We start from the raw sequence: 20,243 nt of genomic DNA, 5'->3' as shown, positions 1-20,243 counted from the left end.
AAATTTTAATTCAATAGGTGTTACAACTACAGCAACCACAGAGGGTGTCACATCTAGAGCAACCACAGAGGGTGTCACAACTAGAGCAACCACAGAGGGTGTCACAACTAGAGCAACCACTGAGGGTGTCACAACTAGAGCCACCACTGAGGGTGTCACAACGAGAGCAACCACAGAGGGTGTCACAACCAGAGCAACCACAGAGGGTGCCACAACTACAGTAATAACTGAAGGTAGTTCAACAAGGTTCTGTTGAAGATATTTTAAACACAAGTATTAGCTTTACCCTTCTCTCAGATCAGTCAACACTCAAATATATCTGCAAGTGATGTGTAACTGCAAGCTTAGTGCTTTAAACACAATTGTTGACTCTTGTAACATTTTGATATGCTTTGTTTTATAAAAGCAAGGCTGTTCACAATTGAACTTTTCATCTCTCTGCTTGCTTGGTATTTAGTTCTCCTTTCTTTCTTAGCCTCTTCTGCAGCACCAGAAGGTGTTCCTGTGATAGGAGTATGCAGCAATATCATACAGTATGAACGAGCCCAACCTCAGCCCCTGTTTGAATTAGCTGTACCCATCCCACCAGCAGAGGTAGCAGTTTCTATTTCAGAAAGTGGATTTTGTGGTGACTATCTAGGAGCTATTTGCCTGGTTCTGTTCCCACCGCTGTCACCAGCCAGTCAAGGACTTTGTCAAGAAACCTGTAGTCAGCTTGTTGAAGGATGCCCAGTTGTCTCTGTTTTCCTGCCAGAGCTCTCCTCAGTTTCTTGTCAAAACTTTCCTTCTCAATCGGACGTTCCAGAAGGGTTCTGCTTTGGTGGTGAATATTTGCTCTATTTTTATCAACTTGAAACTTCATTTTCCTCATTGTTTTGCTTCTTTTTTGCAAAGTTCAGCTTTGGCTTATGCACTAAACAGCTTACATTAACACAAGAAGCTTGATGCTATTAAAGTTAAACAGTAAATCATATATAGAGCTTCATTTCATCTTGGGAGATTGGTTAATTCTTCATGGATGTTTTTATATTTTAATCTGGTTGAAGGGATTATTTCTCAGTATGCACACAGAAATATATTTTCATTGAAAAGGTGTTGGAGTTGTAACAACTAGAGCAACCACAGAAGATGTCACAACTAAGCAAACCACTGAGGGTGTCACAACGAGAGCAACCACAGAGAGTGTCACAACTAGAGCAACAACAGAGGTTGTCACAACTAGAGCCTCCACAGAGGGTGTCACAACTAGAGTAACCACGGAGGGTGTCACAACTAAGGCAACCACAGAGGGTGTCACAACTAGGGCAACCACAGAGGGTGTCACAACTAGGGCAACCACAGAGGGTGTCACAACCAAGCAAACCACTGAGGGTGTCACTACTAGAGCAACCACAGAGGGTGTCACAACTAGAGCAACCACAGAGGGTGTCACAACTAGAGCAACCACAGAGGGTGTCACAACTAGAGCAACCACGGAGGGTGTCACAACTAGAGCAACCACGGAGGGTGTCACAACTAGGCTGACCACAGAGGGTTTCACAACTAAAGCAACCACAGAGGGTGTCACATCTAGAGCAATGACAGAGGGTGTCACATCTAGAGCCACCACTGAGGGTGTCACAACTAGTGCAACAACTGAAGGTTAGTCAATCTTGAAGTTTTTTTTATATCATATTTAATTTTTCATCTCTTTGCTAGCTTTGAATTAGGTTCTTCTTTCTTTCTTAGCCTCTTCTACAGTACCAGAAGGTACGTGCTCCAATGATATGGGTATGCAGCGATACCTTACAGTATTATAAGACAGGTATTTCAATGTACTGGCAGTGGCTTATTACCATGAAACACCTGTTTGTCTTACGTTACAAGATCAACAATATAAGGCAGGTGTAATAATTGCTGGCTGTTGCTTTATGACCATGAAACACCTGTTTATCTTATGTTTACAAGATCAACAATATAAGGCAGGTGTAATTATGTACTGGCAGTGGCTTATTACCATGAAACACCTGTTTGTCTTATGTTTACAAGATCAACAATATAATGCAGGTGTAATTATGTACTGCCTGTGGCTTATCACCATGAAACACCTGTTTGTCTTATGTTTACAAGATCAACAATATAAGGCAGGTGTAATTATGTACTGGCTGTGGCTTATTACCATGAAACACCTGTTTGTCTTAAGTTAACAACGTCAACAATATAATGCAGGTGTTTTAATGTACTGGCTGTGGCTTATGACCATGAAACACCTGTTTGTCTTATGTTTACAAGATCAACAATATAAGGCAGGTGTAATTATGTACTGGCTGTGGCTTATGACCATGAAACACCTGTTTGTCTTATGTTACAATATCAACAATATAAGGCAGGTGTAATAATGTACTGCCTGTGGCTTATTACCATGTAACACTTGTTTGTCTAATGTTTACAATATCAATGCTATAAGGCAGGTGTAATAATGTACTGGCTGTGGCTTATTACCATGAAACACCTGTTTGTCTTATGTTTACAAGATCAACAATATAATGCAGGTGTAATAATGTACTGGGCTGTAGCTTTATTATCATGACTGAAGTTTGATTACCAAAGCAAACTCTTATATTTAATGTTTATTCAACTGTTCAAGGATTGACACGCTCCACTACTAACGAAGTGACTACAGCAGCATTGTCCATGACCCCTGTGGAAGGCGTCTGTACAAACTACCTCGACTACCAGAATTCATTGCCTCAGCCGCTGTTTACACCCAGCCAGATGTTTTTACCGGAAGACACGACCGCGGCTATTGAGCAGAGTGGTCTCTGTGATGTCGATCTCCTCCCAGCTGCATGTTCTCTATGGTACCCGCCTCTGCCATCTTCTGGCTTCACTCTCTGTCAGGAGGCATGTACCAGACTGTTTGAAGGATGCAGGGTCGGAGTGGTCTTCTTTGAGGACTTTGCTCTGCAAGATTGTGCAAGTTACCCACTAAGAGGAGAAACAAATGGTCGATGCATCGGAGGTAAAGAACAACCGATAACAGTACCTGACATTTTTATCCTAGTGAAGACCTTTCTTCAGAGCTATATGCAAACAGGTTTTCTCTGAAGAAGATCCTAGTTGGATTTCATATATTTTACTAGCAACACACTGGCTTTTTTTTAAGTAGATGAACAGTTTGTTATTCTCTCTTTACCCTTAACTTAAAACATTGTATTTAGGAAATTTCTTGTACGATTTAAAAAACAAAACAACAGGAAACTCCCATGAAGCGGAATTCTTTGAACGGGCTTGATTCGATCCCAGTTTTACCCAGAATTACCACAATCTCTCTTGATGTTAACCCCATCTCTCTGATCTTAGCCCAGTCCCGTGACTGATCAGACCCCAGTCCTGGTGATGAAACTCCAGTCGCACGCTGAAATCATGTCCATGAATGCAATAGTTAATTATCAATTAAGTAAACACAACTTTTCCTAGAATTTTACTCTCCTTTTTGACATAGAATATTTTTTTGATTCTTTTATAACTTCTAATATATTCTTTTCTCTTCTTTTTTCCCCTTCTCTTTTGGTAAAATTCCAATGGCTCAAACTATTAGTCATTTTAGCATCTGTGTAAGCAGGTTCAAAATAAAATACACCGCTATCCATGTTTTTCATCTTTGCATCTCATGGCAATATTACCATAATGCTCAACGCTTGCTATGCCAAATAAAAAAAAAACTTTGCTGCTCGTGCAAAATCATGTTATAAAGCCATGTAAACATTTTTACTAACTTAAAACTCTGACATTAATTTCTGTTTGATAATTAAATCAATCAATCAATTCAAATCATAATGTTTACCATGTTGTAATTGCTTTAGCTATGCCTTCTTCTGTTTTTGTTTTTTAAACCTCTTTTGGTTTCTTAAATCTTCTCTCCCCCCCCCCCCCCCGCCCCTCCGTTTTGTTAATCACACTTTAGGCCTTGTTGTAAGGGTATCAATATATGGTAATTACAGATTACCCACAGGCTACTTGATGCTGACTTAATTTTTTGTTATTCTTTAATGAATATTTGCATCATATTGTGAATGTACCTCAGTTTATAAAGTATTTGTCTGTTAATTCAAACTTTTTCCACACTTGACTCATGAAAACTACCGTGATGGTCAGTGTTTAGTACAATGATATGATAGTTATTCTCCATTCCTTGTACTTAACATTCCAGTGGTCATCATTCTCTTTTCTATCAGATGGCCCACTAACACCATCTACGCCTGTGACTACCACAGAGGTTAGCACCTCGTCAACACCATCTACGCCTGTGACTACCACAGAGGTTACCACCGCTTCAACACCATCTACGCCTGTGACTACCACAGAGGTTAGCACCTCGTCAACACCATCTACGCCTGTGACTACCACAGAGGTTAGCACCTCGTCAACACTATCTACGCCTGTGAGTACCACAGAAATTAGCACCTCGTCAACACCATCTACGCCTGTGAGTACCACAGAAGTTAGCACCTCGTCAACACCATCTATGCCTGTGACTACCACAGAGGGTAGAACATCATCAACACCTTCTATTTCTACCATTCCTTCCACACCTCCCCCTGGCTCAGTTCCGGTTTCTAGACCTTGTGCTGGGTACTTGGACTACAGAAATGCCAATTCAGAAACTGTGTTTGAGTTGGCTTTTGCTGTCGGCCTTGATTTAGTCACTGCAGCTATCATAGACAGCAACGAGTGTCCTGATCTACTTCCTGCCATGTGTTCCCTCTTCTACCCTCCTCTTCCCTCCTCTGGGTACACCCTCTGCCAAGAGACCTGCAGTCAGTTATTTGAAGATTGCCAGATAGCAATCGCATTTTTAGCTGGTGCCATGCCAGAGAGTTGCTCCAACTTCCCACCGAGGAATGAAGCCGGTGATATGATGTGCATTGGAGGTGAGATATATTTTTTATGAGCTGTTATTATATTGGCTAACTTCTCGCTCTGGGCTTCATGGTATATTTATGTTATGAGGGTGCCACCTTAACTATCGACTGGCCGTGTAAGCTTAAATATTACCTTGTCTGTCCTGATACTTCAACATATGTTGTCCTACAGTGTACCTCTTAGCTGTATCTAACAACTAACGGTAACAACGGTGTAAGTTATTCCTGTATCAGTGGTGTAGCTTATTTCTGTATCAGCAGTGCATGTATTCCTGTATCAGCAGTGAAGGTTATTCTGTATCAGCAGTGCAGGTTATTCCTGTATCAGTGATGCAGGTTATTCCTGTATCAGTAGTGCAGGTTATGTCAGTATCAGCAGTGTGGGTAATTCCTGTATCAGTGATGCAGGTTATTCCTGTATCAGTAGTGCAGGTTATGTCAGTATCAGCAGTGTGGGTAATTCCTGTATCAGTGATGCAGGTTATTCCTGTATCAGTAGTGCAGGTTATGTCAGTATCAGCAGTGTGGGTAATTCCTGTATCAGTGATGCAGGTTATTCCTGTATCAGTAGTGCAGGTTATGTCAGTATCAGCAGTGTGGGTAATTCCTGTATCAGTGATGCAGGTTATTCCTGTATCAGCAGTGCAGGTTATTCCTGTATCAGAGATGTAGGTTATTCCTGTATCAGTGATGCAGGTTATGTGAGTGTCAGCAAAGCAAGGATTTTCCTGCATCATTTATTTGATGGCCGGAGAACATTTAATAATATGAAACAGTGTTTTAGAAAAAAAAACTTGAACCACTACTTTTGTACCATTCAGGAAAATCTCTCTGCAATTTTCGATATCAAGTAAGAGTAGTTTTACCTTCTTTTTGGGGGGAGGGGGGGGGCCGGGTTTTCAGATTTCCTATTTTGTTGTTGGTTTTCTTAATGTATTTTAATCGTTAAGGCGAGTCATTCCTGCCTTGTTTTTCTAAAATTCTTGAAAATTCAGTTATGTTTGATTTAGGCTTTACAAGTTTGTGCTGAACTGCCACACACTGTATGATTATTATGAGTTTGAATTTAATCCCTGGGAGGGTCCACTGCACATGCAATTCTACTGATATGCTGACTAATAGATTTGAACAAGAACATTTCTGCCCCTGGTACTTCTGTTGACCTCTTCAATAGCTTCCGATTGTCTCCATCACAAAATCTCTCCTCCCTTCACTGTCTTCTCATCTTATGTGAAGGTGCTCGTGGATAAGCAATGAATTTGAATCTTTTCTACATTTGCTAGTGACTTGACAATCCAATTAACTGGACAGCCTTATGGTTTGTGAATTAGATTCAAACTTGTATATTTCTACATCTCAGCTCTTCATTTGATTTCTCTATTGTTCCTTTTCTTGTTCAGACATTCTACCAACAACGACTCCATCGAGTACCTCTGGAACAGTCACAACACCAACCGTTACACCATCAACTGCAACACCAAGAGAGACAACAACACCAAGAGAGACAACAACACCAAGAGAGACGACAACACCAAGAGAGACGACAACACCAAGAGAGACGACAACACCAAGACAGACAACAACACCAAGAGAGACAACAACACCAAGAATTATAATTGGTCAGTAGTTTGCTTGGTTGCATTGCTAACGTTGTAGTCATTAATATTCATACTTGTCGCAACGGTATGTAAGTATACTCGTTAGACAGATCTTGTACAAATCTCAGCAACAGACTTAATTGTAGTCTCGATTTAAACAGCATGAGTTGGAGCACAATGCCGTCTTGGTACTCAATGAGTACAAGACATCAACAAGTACGGACACATCAAATTTTAATATGGTCTGGAACTCTCCACACTCCACGGTAGGAAAAGGTACCAACGATGGAGGGTCATGTGACGTGCTCCAAGTAGCCACTAACATTTTATTTAACCCATTTTGTCAGTTCAAAGAGAGAAGCTTTTTTCCGTAGACAAAAGAAAGTCACTATAACGGGCAGTAACAGTAAATTTGAGAATAATAGCTTTTTTAGGTTTGGATGATGGCGTTATTTAGATTTAAGGCCCGGTCACACTATACCGATTTTTTATCGGAATACTATCCGATTTCCCCGGAGGAATCGAAACAGCCAGTTTTTCGTTCGGGTCTTCTAGCCACAGTGATAAAGGACCTGATTTGCTATCTGTTGAGCCATTCTGATGTGGAATTGCCCTCTCCTAACTTTTGATATTGACTCCGTTTCCTTTTATCGAATAGCTATCCGATTTCTCTTCCGATTTTTATCGTTTTTCTATGTGACGTCACTTCAAAATGTAGTCCATTCCAAAACCCCTCAGATTTGGAGTAGGTATTCGAATATTCCACTGCATTCATTACATTCACTACCAAAAACCTCATTCTTTGGCCTAAAGTCGGAAAAATCGGACCGTATTCCGATAAAATATCGCTGTAGTGTGACCGGCCCTTTACTTTCCTTCTCATAACAAGCTTGATATGTTTGATCCCTGGCTATGATTGGAACATCTACTGTCAGAGTCTTAATGATTCCTATCATATCAAACGCCCTTGTTGATGTGCAAAAACGGCAAGGAGACTTTTGTTGTTGCTAAGGAAGGACTAATCCTGTCTTCTGCTTCTCATGTACATTTATGTAGTCTTGATAGGCTGCATGCATTCCAGCTGCAGTTTGATTGTTTCAAAGAAAATACTCAAATGTCAATCTTGGGATTGAAAATTGCGAGAAAAAACGCTGGAAAAAATGTCTTAGCTAGATTTCATTGTTCCCATAGCTTCAGATGACCCTCCATGGTTGGTCCATATGTTAATTTTGGGAATCTCCTAATTAACATGATCGATCCCGATGGTCTACTGAGGATGGAGTCAAAATGTTACCTTCCAGATTCTTTTTGGTTTAAGCTCTTCAAAACATTTGAAGCTTTACAGTAGCTTTATAACAAAGACCATAGTGAAGAGCACTTTGCAAACCTTCCCACCCCCCAACCCAACCCCCTCCCACTGACCCTTCTCTCACTATGTGTTACACTGAATGAAAGTCTGATGCATTCTTGTAATGCCATTATGATAAACTCGTTCTTGTTTAAGAAGCTGTACACTATCGCAGCAGTCCACAACCTTTCTGTGACAAGACCCATCAATTCCCACTTCTCTCCCTGTCAAGTTTGCAATTACAATATTACTGGAATATTATTTATTTTATTATATATTGTATATTATATTTGTATATTGTATTGTATATTATATTATATATATATTTTGTATGTATATTGTATATTATATTATATATATTTTTTATTGTATGTATATTGTATATTGTGTAAAAGTAAGTTGGCCTGACGTTTCAATCCTAGCAGGATCTTCTTCAGAGGCTAAAATCCCATTTTAGCCTCTGAAGAAGATCCTGCTAGGATCAAAACGTCAGGTCAACTTTACTTTTACACATTCTATTACACAGGCTCTCTAGTGGATAAGCAGTTTGCTAACAGTTTTATTTTATTTTTATATTATATATTGTTGATGCAATCGTTAGCTCTGCTTCCTTGCAACAAGTTCCCTAGATCTTGGCATCCAGGTTCCGACTAGGCAACCCTTAGATTGGTACAGATTGTACAAACTTTACTTGTTTGAAAATTTGTAGTACAAACTTCATAGTACAAACTCTAGTACAAACTCTGTTTATAGACAGACTTTGTAATACAAACTTTGTAGTACAAAATAAAGCTTGATAATGATTGTGCAGGAGACTATATCTGCACTGAATAGACAAATCGTCATCGATCGGGTAAAATCCCAAGGATTTCTGAAGCGATTTCCTCACACATCGAAAAATGCTTCCTAAACCAAACATTTGGGTCGTGACCTATAGACTTGCGTGACTGTGGCGCTAATGTGTATATCTTAATATCTACTTTCTCCCAAATAGATTTTGAATGCGATATCTACGGATGTGAAAACGGCGGTAATTGCAAGGAAAACGCTGTGGGAGATAGAGTCTGTTTCTGCCCCCTGGGATATACTGGACGATTCTGCGAAGGTAACTGAGCTTCCTATTGAGTTTGTAAGATTTCGATGTTACGGAATCGGAACCTTCAGGGGGGTCTACTTGGTATCAACCGACCCTTGTCTCTGGGCCACCTACCCCCTCCCCTTCTCTTATGAGAAAGCCTGGAATTGCCTGGCCTGGATGGTGGGTCATGTAACGGTGCTCCCAGGTGCCACTAACATGTTATTTAACCCATTGTGTCAGTTGGAGAGAGAATTGTTTTTCCGTAGATAAAAGAACCCCACTATAGCAATTCATTTTATATGCTGACAATGCCAATAGTTTCTGTTCCAATGCTGGTCACTGCTAGACATCTGTACAGGTTTATCTTTTCAAGGTGTGCACATGGTTTTGTGCAAATAATCTGTCACTTAAATGTTTAGAAAACTATACATCCATTATCTCTATCTCACTTTCTCATATTGTTAAAGTCTTAGGTGTTGTTATTGACAATAATTTCAGTTGGATATATTAAAGGTCGAAAGGCTTTGGTTTTATTGAAAACGTCTCCCTTCCCTTCCTGTCCCTTTCCTCGCCTCCCCACACCTCACCTTAGCTTACCTTCCTGGATAGGTTCTCATGATAAAAGCCATTGATGAGCCTGAATCTTTTCTACATTTTTTAGTGTTTTGACAATCCAATTAACTGGACAGCCTTAATGGTTTGTGAATTAGATTCAAACTTGTGTATTTCTACATCTCAGCTGGTCATTTGATTTCTCTATTGTTCCTTTTCTTGTTCAGACATTCTACCGACAACGACTCCATCGAGTACCTCTGAAACAGTCACAACACCAACCGTTACAACATCAACTGCAACACCAAGAGAGACAACAACACCAAGAGAGACAACAACACCAAGAGAGACAACAACACCAAGACAGACAACAATACCAAGAGAAACAACACCAAGAATTATAATTGGTCAGTAGTTTGCTTGGTTGCATTGCTAACGTTGTAGTCATTAATATTCATACTTGTCGCAACGGTATGTAAGTATACTCGTTAGACAGATCTTGTACAAATCTCAGCAACAGACTTAATTGTAGTCTCAATTTAAACAGCATGAGTTGGAGCACAATGCCGTCTTGGTACTCGATGAGCACAAGACATCGCAGAGTTCAAATCCATGGCGTTCAGACAATTGCACTAGAATACAAGTACGGACCCATCAAATTTTAATATGGTCTGGAACTCTCCACACTCCACGGTAGGAAAACGTACCAACGATGGAGGGTCATGTCACATGCTCCAAAGTGCCACAAACATGTTATTTAACCCATTTTGTCAGTTTGGAGAGAGAACCTTTTTTTCCGTAGACAAAAGAAAGTCACTATAACCGGCATTAACAGTAAATTTGAGAATAATAGCTTTTTTAGGTTTGGATGATGGCGTTATGTAGATTTACTTTCCTTCTCATAACTAGCTTGATATGTTTGATCCCTGGCTATGATTGGAACATCTTCTGTCAGAGTCTTAAAGATTCCTAGCATATCAAATGCACTTGTTGATGTGCAAAAACGGCAAGGAGACTTTTGTTGCTAAGGAAGGACTAATCCTGTCGTCTGCTACTCATGTACTTGTACATCTACGTACAGTCTTGATAGGCTGCGTGCATTCCAGCTGCAGTTTGATTGTTTCAGAGGAAATACTCAAATGTCAATCTCGGGATTGAAAATTGCGGGGAAAAACGCTGAAAAAATGACTTAGCTAGATTTCATTGTTCCCATTGGCGTAGGAAGGTACTTTTGAACTTTTGAGTGGGAGGGCTGAAGACTGATGGTCGGCCTGGGGGAGGGGTCTAAGGGAAGGGGGTGACCCCCTCCCCTTTGGAATTTTTTGCATTTCCAGGTTGCCTCAGATGCAATTTGGTGCAATATAGCACACTTCAACACCCACTCCATTTTGTAAACTTAATTTTGTATTTTCACCAGGCCTTAGATGCAATTTTTTGCTCCAAATGAGATTTTTTTTTCTCATTTGGAAATGAAAAAGGGGTTTTCTGACTTGCGGGGGGGGGGCGGAATGATACTTCCACCCCTCCACATTTTTCACTGGGGGGGCTGGCGCCCCCCCAGCCCCCCCCGGTTCCTACGCCCTTGATTGTTCCCATAGCTTCAGATGACCCTCCATGGTTAGTATGTATATTTGCGCTTCTCCTTATTAACATAATCGGTTCCCATGGTCTACTGAGGATGGAGTCAAAATGTTACCTTCCAGATTCTTTTTGTTTGAAGCTCTTCAAAACATTTGTAGCTTTACAGTAGCTTTATAACAAAGACCATAGTGAAGAGCACTTTGCAATCCTTCCCACCCCCAAACCCAACCCCAACCCCCTCCCACTGACCCCTCTCTCACTATGTGTTACACTGATTTCAGTGAATGAAATTCTGATGCATTCTTGTAATGCCATTAATCTGATAAACTCGTTCTTGTTTAAGAAGCTGTACACTAACGCAGCAGTCCACAACCTTTCCATGGCAAGACCCATCGATTCCCCCTTCTCCCCCCTGTCAAGTTTGCCAATACAATATTACTGGAATATTATTTATTTATTATATATTGTATATTATATTTGTATATTGTATTGTATTGTATATTATATGTATATTGTATATTATATATATTGTATATTGTATGTATATTATATATTATATTATATATTGTCGATGCAATGGTTGACTCTGCTTCCTTGCAACAAGTTCCCTAGATCTTGGCATCCAGGTTCCGACTAGGCAACCCTTAGATTGGTACAGATTGTACAAACTTTACTTGTGTGAAAATTTGTAGTACAAACTTCATAGTACAAACTCTAGTACAAACTCTGTTTATAGACAGACTTTGTAATACAAACTTTGTAGTACAAAATAAAGCTTGATAATGATTGTGCAGGAGACTATATCTGCACTGAATAGACAAATCGTCATCGATCGGGTAAAATCCCAAAGGATTTCTGAAGCGATTTCCTCACACATCGAAAAATGCTTCCTAAACCAAACATTTGGGTCGTGACCTATAGACTTGCGTGACTGTGGCGCTAACGTGTATATCTTAATATCTACTTTCTCCCAAATAGATTTTGAATGCGATATCTACGGATGTGAAAACGGCGGTAGTTGCACTGAAAACGCTGTGGAAGATAGAGTCTGTTTCTGCCCCGTGGGATATACTGGACGATTCTGCGAAGGTAATTGAGCTTCCTATTGAATTTGTAAGATTTTGATGTTACGGAATCGGAACCTTCAGGGGGGTCTACTTGGTATCAACCGACCCTTGTCTCTGGGCCACCTACCCCCTCCCCTTCTCTTATGAGAAAGCCTGGAATTGCCTGGCCTGGATGGTGGGTCATTGTAACAGTGCTCCCAGATGCCACTAACATGTAATTTAACCCATTTTGTCAGTTGGAGAGAGAATTGTTTTTCCGTAGATAAAAGAACGCAACTATAACAATTCATTTTATATGCTGACAATGCCAATAGTTTCTGTTCCAATGCTGGTCACTGCTAGACATCTGTACAGGTTTATCTTTTCAAGGTGTGCACATGGTTTTGTGCAAATAATCTGTCACTTAAATGTTTAGAAAACTATACATCCATTATCTCTATCTCACTTTCTCATATTGTTAAAGTCTTAGGTGTTGTTATTAGCAATAATTTCAGTTGGATATATTAGAGGCTTTGGTTTTATTGAAAACGTCTCCCTTCCCTTCCTGTCCCTCCCTTCCCCTCCCCACACCTCACCTCACCTTACCTTCCTGGATAGGTTCTCATGATAAAAGCCATTGATGAGTTTGAATCTTTTGTACATTTGTTAGTGACTGGACAATCCAATTAACTGGACAGCCTTATGGTTTGTGAATTAGATTCAAACTTGTGTATTTCTACATGAGAGAGATCTTTTGTTTATTTGCAGAAACATCACCTACATCTACGCCTGCGGCTACCACAGAGGGTAGCACCGCGTCAACACCATCTACGCCTGTGACTACCACAGAGGGTAGCACCTCGTCAACACCATCTACGCCTGTGACTACCACAGAGGGTAGAACATCATCAACACCTATTTCTACCATTCCTTCCACACCTCCCCCTGGCTCCATTCCGGTTTCTGGACGTTGTGCTGAGTACTTGGATTACAGAAATGCCAATTCAGAAACTGTGTTTGAGTTGGCTTTTCCTGTCGGCCTTGAATTAGTCACCGCAGCTATCATAGACAGCAACGAGTGTCCCGATCTACTTCCTGCCATGTGTTCCCTCTTCTACCCTCCTCTTCCCTCATCTGGGTACACCCTCTGCCAAGAGACCTGCAGTCAGTTATTTGAAGATTGCCAGATAGCAATCGCATTTTTAGCTGGTGCCATGCCAGAGAGTTGCTCCAACTTCCCACCGAGGAATGAAGCCGGTGATATGATGTGCATTGGAGGTGAGATATATATTTTTCATTAGCTGTTATTAAATTCGGTAACTTCTCGCTCTGGGTTTGATGGTATATTTATGTTATGATGGTGCCACCTTAACTATCAACTGGCCGAGTAATCTTAAATATTACCTTGTCTGTCCTGATACTTCAACATATGTTGTCCTACAGTGTACCTCTTAGCTGTATCTAACAGCTAACTGTAACAGCGGTGTAAGTTATTCCTGTATCAGCAGTGAAGGTTATTCTGTATCAGCAGTGCAGGTTATTCCTGTATCAGTAGTGCAGGTTATGTCAGTATCAGCAGTGCGGGTAATTCCTGTATCAGTGATGCAGGTTATTCCTGTATCAGTGATGCAGGTTATGTCAGTATCAGCAGTGTAAGTTATTCCTGTATCAGCGATGTAGGTTATTCCTGTATAAGCGATGCAGGTTATTCCTGTATCAGCAGTGCAAGGTCTTTCTTGTGTCATTGATTTGATGACTAGAGAAGGTTTAATAATATGAAACAGTGTTTTAGAAAAAATATTAATCTTGAACCAATATTTTTGTACCATTCAGTAGGGATACACCGGAAATCCGGTCCGGCCGGACTATCTGGCCGGATAGTGAGCAATTATCCGGTTCCGTTCCGGCCGGATATTTTTCAAAATCCGGCCGGATCTTTTTCAAAATCTGGCTGGATCTTTTTCAAAATCTGGCCTGAATTATTCCTTAAAATGATGTTGGTATTAACTTAAATCATTTCCAAAATTTAATAAAAACATTCAAAGTAAGGAAAAATTTGGTTTAACATGTTTAATTTAATTTTCTCAATGGTCTGACCCACTGTTTCTAAAGATCAACCAAAATAATACAACTATCATACTTCTACTTCTTATTAATGATTTTCTTTTGTGTAATGAAAAAATCCGGTTCCGGCCGGATTTCATGTACTATCCGGCAAAATCCGGTTCCGACCGGATCCAAAAATTTGGATCCGGTGCATCCCTACCATTCAGGTAAATCTCTCTGCAATTATTGATATAAAGTAAGAGTATTTTACTTTCTCTTTGCGAGAAGGTGGGAGGCTTTTTAGTTTTTTGTTTGTTTTCTTTATATATTTCCATTTTGAGGGGGGGGGGGTATTGTACAGTGACTACCAAATGCTGTTTAGAAGATGACCATGGAAACATAAGTATTATAATCTTCATACATCTTGTATAACACACCAACAGGAATTACATCAGCTGTCTAGTCGACTCGGCTGTACAAATAATAAAACAGCATTCTATTACCACCAGTGCGAGTAGAGTGCAAGTACTAGGCCATGACATGTAGCTCTCTATATATCTTTTTCTGTCCAGACTCTTTCATTTTGAGTATTTCATTTTAACAGAGAGTTGACACTGATTGAGGTTAAAGGATTAGTTCAGGTGTCACAAATGTTTATCTTATGTGAAAGAGGACAATAAAAGAAACCCAATAGTGAAGCAATTATTCAAGTATCTTTTTCCGTTTAGGAGATATTCAAGTTTAAAATTCTATCTGATTGTGTAGAAACTGTTGAAATCGGACTAGCTGTGACGTCATATCCTCACATTCCTGAAAAGTCTTTGTTATTTTATTAAAATATTTTGTAAGATTTTATGACTAACAACCAAAAGATACGTCAGGAGATCTCATATGTGTCAAGGGAAGTATTTGAGATTTAACATCTGAAGAATGTTTGATTATATTTTTTTAAGATTTGTGACAAAAATGTAATTATTTTTTAACAAAATATAATGACACATGTTCAGGAAGTGAGGATGTGACATCACACCCTCACAGTTAGTCTTTCTACACTGGTCAGTCATTTGCAAAGAAATTTTGAAATCTTCAAAGTGTGATATCTCCTTAACAGAGAATGCTATCATGGTAGTTTCTTCACTATTCTGTTTGTCTTTTTAAGCTCTTTCATACAAGATAGACATGTCAGACACCTGAACCAATCCTTTAATGGTGGTACGAGTACCACCGTTAAGGCAATCGTTAAGGCGAGTCATTCCTGTCTTTAAGAAGGTTGACAGTAAAATCTACAATCCTGCCTTGTTTTTCTAAATTTCTTGAAAATTAAGTTATGTTTCAATGAATTTGAATCTTTTCTACATTTTTTAGTGTTTTGTTAATCCGATTAAGTGGACAGCCTTATGATTTGTGAATTAGATTCAAACTTGAGTAATTCTACATTAGAGAAACCATTTTGTTTGTTTGCAGATACAACACCTACACCTGCGACTACCACACAGGTTATCACCTCATCAACACCATCTACACCTGTGACTACCACAGATGTTAGCACCCCGTCCACACCATCTACGCCTGTGACTACCACAGAGGGTAGAACATCATCAAAACCATTTACGCCTGTGGCTACCACAGAGGTGAGCACCTCGTCAACACCATCTACACCTGTGACTACCACAGATGTTAGCACCTCGTCAACACCATCTATGCTTGTGACATTGGTTACCATGTCAACACCATCTACACCTGTGACTACCACAGAGGGTAGAACATCATCAACACCTTCTATTTCTACCATTCCTTCCACACCTCCCCCTGGCTCCATTCTGGTTTCTGGACCTTGTGCTGAGTACTTGGATTACAGAAATGCCAATTCAGAAACTGTGTTTGAGTTGGTTTTGTCTGTCAGCCTCAACTTAGTGACCAGAAGTATCAAAGACAGCAACCAGTGTCCTGATCTACTTCCTGCTATGTGTTCCCTCTTCTACCCTCCTCTTCCCTCATCTGGGTACACCCTATGCCAAGAGACGTGCAGTCAGTTATTTGAAGAGTGCACATCAGCGTTTATATTTTTTGACGATGCCATGCCCGAAAGTTGCTCCAACTTTCCATCGAGGAATGAAGCCGGTGATTTGATGTGCATTGGAGGTGAGTTATTCCATTTTCAAATAACTTGTCATATTTTTCCATAAACGTGACCTTCAAAGTGGTTCTCTCTACCAAGGTTTTGCTCCTCAAATTTTCTAAAATTGATGGTTTTTGGAGGTTGGCCGGGAGGGTGGGGGGGGGGGGGAGGGTTTGTGGTTGATAACGTTTAAAAATTAATTCCCAAAAAGTGCCAGTTGACAGTCACTGGACCATCAACTAAAAGTTCTTTATTTACTAAACGTTGTCAAATGGGATGAATTTTGATGTTTGGCATATGTAGGGTCGTGATATTTGCTTTGTTATTCTTGAAGGTGGTATAAATATCAATTTTGACAAATTTTGAAATCCAATAGCCCAATTAGTCTGTGTCTTTCAAAGGGACGTCTGCGGTGTTAAATATGCAGTTCAGTAGTTACTTCTCCTCTACCTCCTTTTTATTTTTTATTGTTTTATATTTTTCTTTATGGCATTTTGTTTATTTCTGTCACAGATATCAGCCCACCAACAACTTCTCCTGGCTTTCCTACCACTGTGTGTACGTATCAGTAATTATAATTTCTGCTTCAGACTCTTAAATTATCGCCCAAAATCAAAATAATAATCATAATAAAATAACAATAATAATCAAATAGAAAACTATAATTATAATGAAACGAAAATGTATTCTGTTTGTCCGTTTTTATTTTGAGGCTTTTATTGTTTTGTTTTTTTGCCTTTTTCAATTTTAAAAATTGCAGTTACATTGATTTTGATTCCATTACCTCGATTGTGGTCGTAGAATAAGAAACTGTATTTTTGACTTTGCCTTCTATCCGTTTTGTTTTTTTCTTTTCTTTTCAGTTTCTTCGACGTTACCTCCAGGTGTACTCCCTGTTATGGGTGTCTGCAGTGATATTTTACCTTACAAGTTTGCCCAGAGTGAGCCTCTGTTTCCGCTGGCAACGAGCATACCGACAGCTAGAGCCACGGAACTTCTGGCGTCGCCGATAGGGCAGTGCAGTAGCCTGCCCGCTATGTGCTCCCTCTTCTATCCGCCCCTACCGGAATCCAACACGGTGCTCTGCAGAGACACCTGCTCGGAGTTGCCTCGAGACTGTATGCTTGTGATCGGGTTCTTTATGGGCTTGTCACAATCTACCACCTGTTTACAATTCCCTGAGAGGCGTGACGGCGATGATGTCATCTGCATCGGCGGTAATTTCTGATAATTTGTCTCCTCATGTCACATTTAAAGGGTGTGAAGACTCCCGCCAAAAGAAACGTCTAATGACGGGTAATCTGACCTAGTTTCGAATGAGGTGTAACAGAAGTGTTAGACACCACCATCGATCCCAGAAAATACTTACACACAGCTTGCTACCTTGGGTAATTAGACACTAGTGTACAGTCAGTACATACAGCTGCAGTCAATACCCACAGCACAGTGTATAAACAATACGGCGATGGACATCTCAGGTCCAGCTAAAGATAACAAGGTATCACGTTTCATTACTGTACTTTCTGCATTTTGTAGCGACACAAACAAAACGTCACTTGCAAGCAACAGAAAATGAACGTTTTCAGATGGCCGCACGCGGTTTGGGGCGAGTCTTCAATGCCTTTAAGTTTGATATGCTGTAGATTGTAAAGAACCAGTTCTATCATAAATGACCCTCTCAACAGTTGACTGGACCTTGTAGTCTAATACACAGGACCATTAGATCAGTTGCTCAGATGCAACACAAAACTTCACTTGGGGGGTTTGGAGGGGGGAGAAGGGTACATATTAACATAAACTCATATTACAGGTTTACTTTTGTGTTAACAAAATTTGTCATGGCCAAATATCATGGAAAGATTCCCTTTATGTCGATATGTAGTTAACAGATGGGCCAATCTCATCATCAACAAGTAAGCCTTAAAGGAGCATTGCAGAGAAGTCGACCAATTGCAATCGCTCAAAAATTTCTCTTGTCTTGGACTATGCAAATTATCCAGACTAAAATTTTTGCCTTAAGTCATCCTTTGATACAAGATGCAATTAATTGCTACTTTAGTCATCGGGGATTACAAAATATGAACAACTTTAGCCTTGATTCTTATATGCAAAGTAGGTTATGGTTAGCAACATCAGCTATGAGATGGTACTATCTCAGCTTGGTGCTTGCCTTGAGTATTCTCTCCAGACTTTTGCTCTGAGAGACAGACTTTTAAACAGTAGTACAGTTGTATAGAACTGTTCAGTGCATATGGCTGGTTAATACTGCATTAACAGATCTTTTGCACCGTAACAAATTTGCAAGACGTTGAGGATTTTCTTCACCAGCCATGAACCAGAAATAACCCTAGCCATCAAATGGGAGGGCAGTTTTGAGGTTCCCAGTACCAGAAATACCCCAAGCCATTGCATGAGTGGGGAGGGGGGTGACTTGGAGGTCCTGGGAACATCAGTAGACCTAGCCAACAGAGGGGCGATTCCAAGGGTTTCAAGACCAGAAAATTAACCCTGCCTCTCATCAATCATCTCAGTTCGTCATTTGATATCTCTATTGTTCCTTTTCTCGTTCAGACGTTCTACCGACAACGACTCCACCGACTACCTCTGGGACAGTCACAACACCAACTGTAACACCATCAACTGCAACACCATCAGAGACAACAACAGGTCAGTAGATTGCTTGAAGATCGCTAATGTCGTAGTCATTAATATTCATTCTTGTCGCGGCGGTATGTGAGTATACTCGTCAGACGGATCTTGTACAAATCTCAGAAGCAGCAGTAGACTTAATTGTAGTCTCAATTTAAACAGCATGAGTTGTCGCACAATGCCGTCTTGGTACTCGATGAGCACAAGACATCGCAGAGTACAATTCCATGGCGTTCAGACAATTGCACTAGAATACAAGTACGGACCCATCAAATTTTAATATGGTCTCAAATTGGTGGAGGGTCATGTGACCTCCTCCCAGGTGCCACTAACATGTTATTTAACCCATTTTGTCAGTTCGAAGAGAGAAGCTTTCTTCCGTAGAACGTCTATTCGGTATCTACCGACCCTTGTCTCTGGGCCGCCCACCCCCTCCCCTCCTCTTATGAGAAAGTCTGGAATCGCCTGGCCTGGAATCGTCTGGCCTGGATTTGCCGGGCCTGGAATTGCCAATGAAATGCTAACGTTCAGAGATGATGACTAAGACCAGCAAGATGTTGTATAAATATTAACTTTGGATAGAACTAAAACCTCAAATGGGATTATTTTGAATGACGACATCCAGAGTCATGTTCCACATTAATTAGTTAGTTCCACATTGATAGAAAGCATTTGTAATAATATCAGTAGGATCTAATAGTAAGTTCACATTGATTTCTTTCTATTTCTATTTTCTATATATTTTTTGTTCAGTTTGAAACCTTAGTTTTTGTGTCTAATCCAGTGTGTTTCTATATTTCACCTGCTACGACCAATAAAAGATTTGAACTTTGTGAGTGAGTGAAATTCAGGAGTATTTATGAACCACCCTCTATAATTCTCATTTGGATCATTCTACCATTGGACATATGTCATACATGTCTACCTTTACTTTTGACTAACTTGTCAAATTTTGTCTCGGGGCAAAAGTAGCTTGTTTATTCAAAAAGGCGGTTTCTTTATTGCTTTATTTTCTTTCAATGAACAGAATTTGCGACCTCTACAAGACCCTCAACAACACCCTTTGATGGTGAGTTTTCCTATCAATTTCTTTTGAGATGGTCTTCATTGCTTCATGGATTAACATGGTGGGGGGGGGGACTTAAGTCAAAATAAAATGAAAGGAGAAGAGGCTGTTTGAGGGGTGCGGGTACTTAAACTAGAATGGAGTGAAAGTAGAGGCTTCGGTGCGGGGTGTGGGTGAGGGGTGTGGGTAGTAGTTAAAATAAAGTGAAAAGGGGGATAGGCTTCATTGAGTGGTGGGGGTGTGGGTATTAGTTAAT

At 40.1% G+C, this 20,243-nt stretch overlaps 1 protein-coding gene across 1 annotated transcript in view; it reads left to right on the top strand.

The window, feature by feature from the left end:
* LOC139954747 (uncharacterized) overlaps window positions 1-20,243 on the top strand; it is a 38,279-nt gene that overhangs the window by 6,574 nt on the left and 11,462 nt on the right. Inside the window, exons 9-24 of the mRNA XM_071954668.1 lie at window positions 18-233; window positions 476-823; window positions 1,093-1,641; window positions 2,627-3,001; window positions 4,218-4,913; window positions 6,305-6,523; window positions 8,845-8,955; window positions 9,708-9,887; window positions 12,040-12,150; window positions 12,876-13,385; window positions 15,618-15,708; window positions 15,880-16,295; window positions 16,786-16,830; window positions 17,136-17,489; window positions 18,844-18,939; window positions 19,949-19,990. Coding sequence (XP_071810769.1) covers window positions 18-233; window positions 476-823; window positions 1,093-1,641; window positions 2,627-3,001; window positions 4,218-4,913; window positions 6,305-6,523; window positions 8,845-8,955; window positions 9,708-9,887; window positions 12,040-12,150; window positions 12,876-13,385; window positions 15,618-15,708; window positions 15,880-16,295; window positions 16,786-16,830; window positions 17,136-17,489; window positions 18,844-18,939; window positions 19,949-19,990 — 4,359 coding nt within the window. The remainder of the gene's footprint in view (window positions 1-17; window positions 234-475; window positions 824-1,092; window positions 1,642-2,626; window positions 3,002-4,217; window positions 4,914-6,304; window positions 6,524-8,844; window positions 8,956-9,707; window positions 9,888-12,039; window positions 12,151-12,875; window positions 13,386-15,617; window positions 15,709-15,879; window positions 16,296-16,785; window positions 16,831-17,135; window positions 17,490-18,843; window positions 18,940-19,948; window positions 19,991-20,243) is intronic.

This window comes from Apostichopus japonicus, chromosome 17 (assembly GCF_037975245.1).
Source record: "Apostichopus japonicus isolate 1M-3 chromosome 17, ASM3797524v1, whole genome shotgun sequence".
NCBI classification, from domain to species: domain Eukaryota; kingdom Metazoa; phylum Echinodermata; class Holothuroidea; order Aspidochirotida; family Stichopodidae; genus Apostichopus; species Apostichopus japonicus.
Note: the sequence above shows the minus strand (reverse complement) of the source record. Positions and strands in the feature narration are given on the sequence as shown.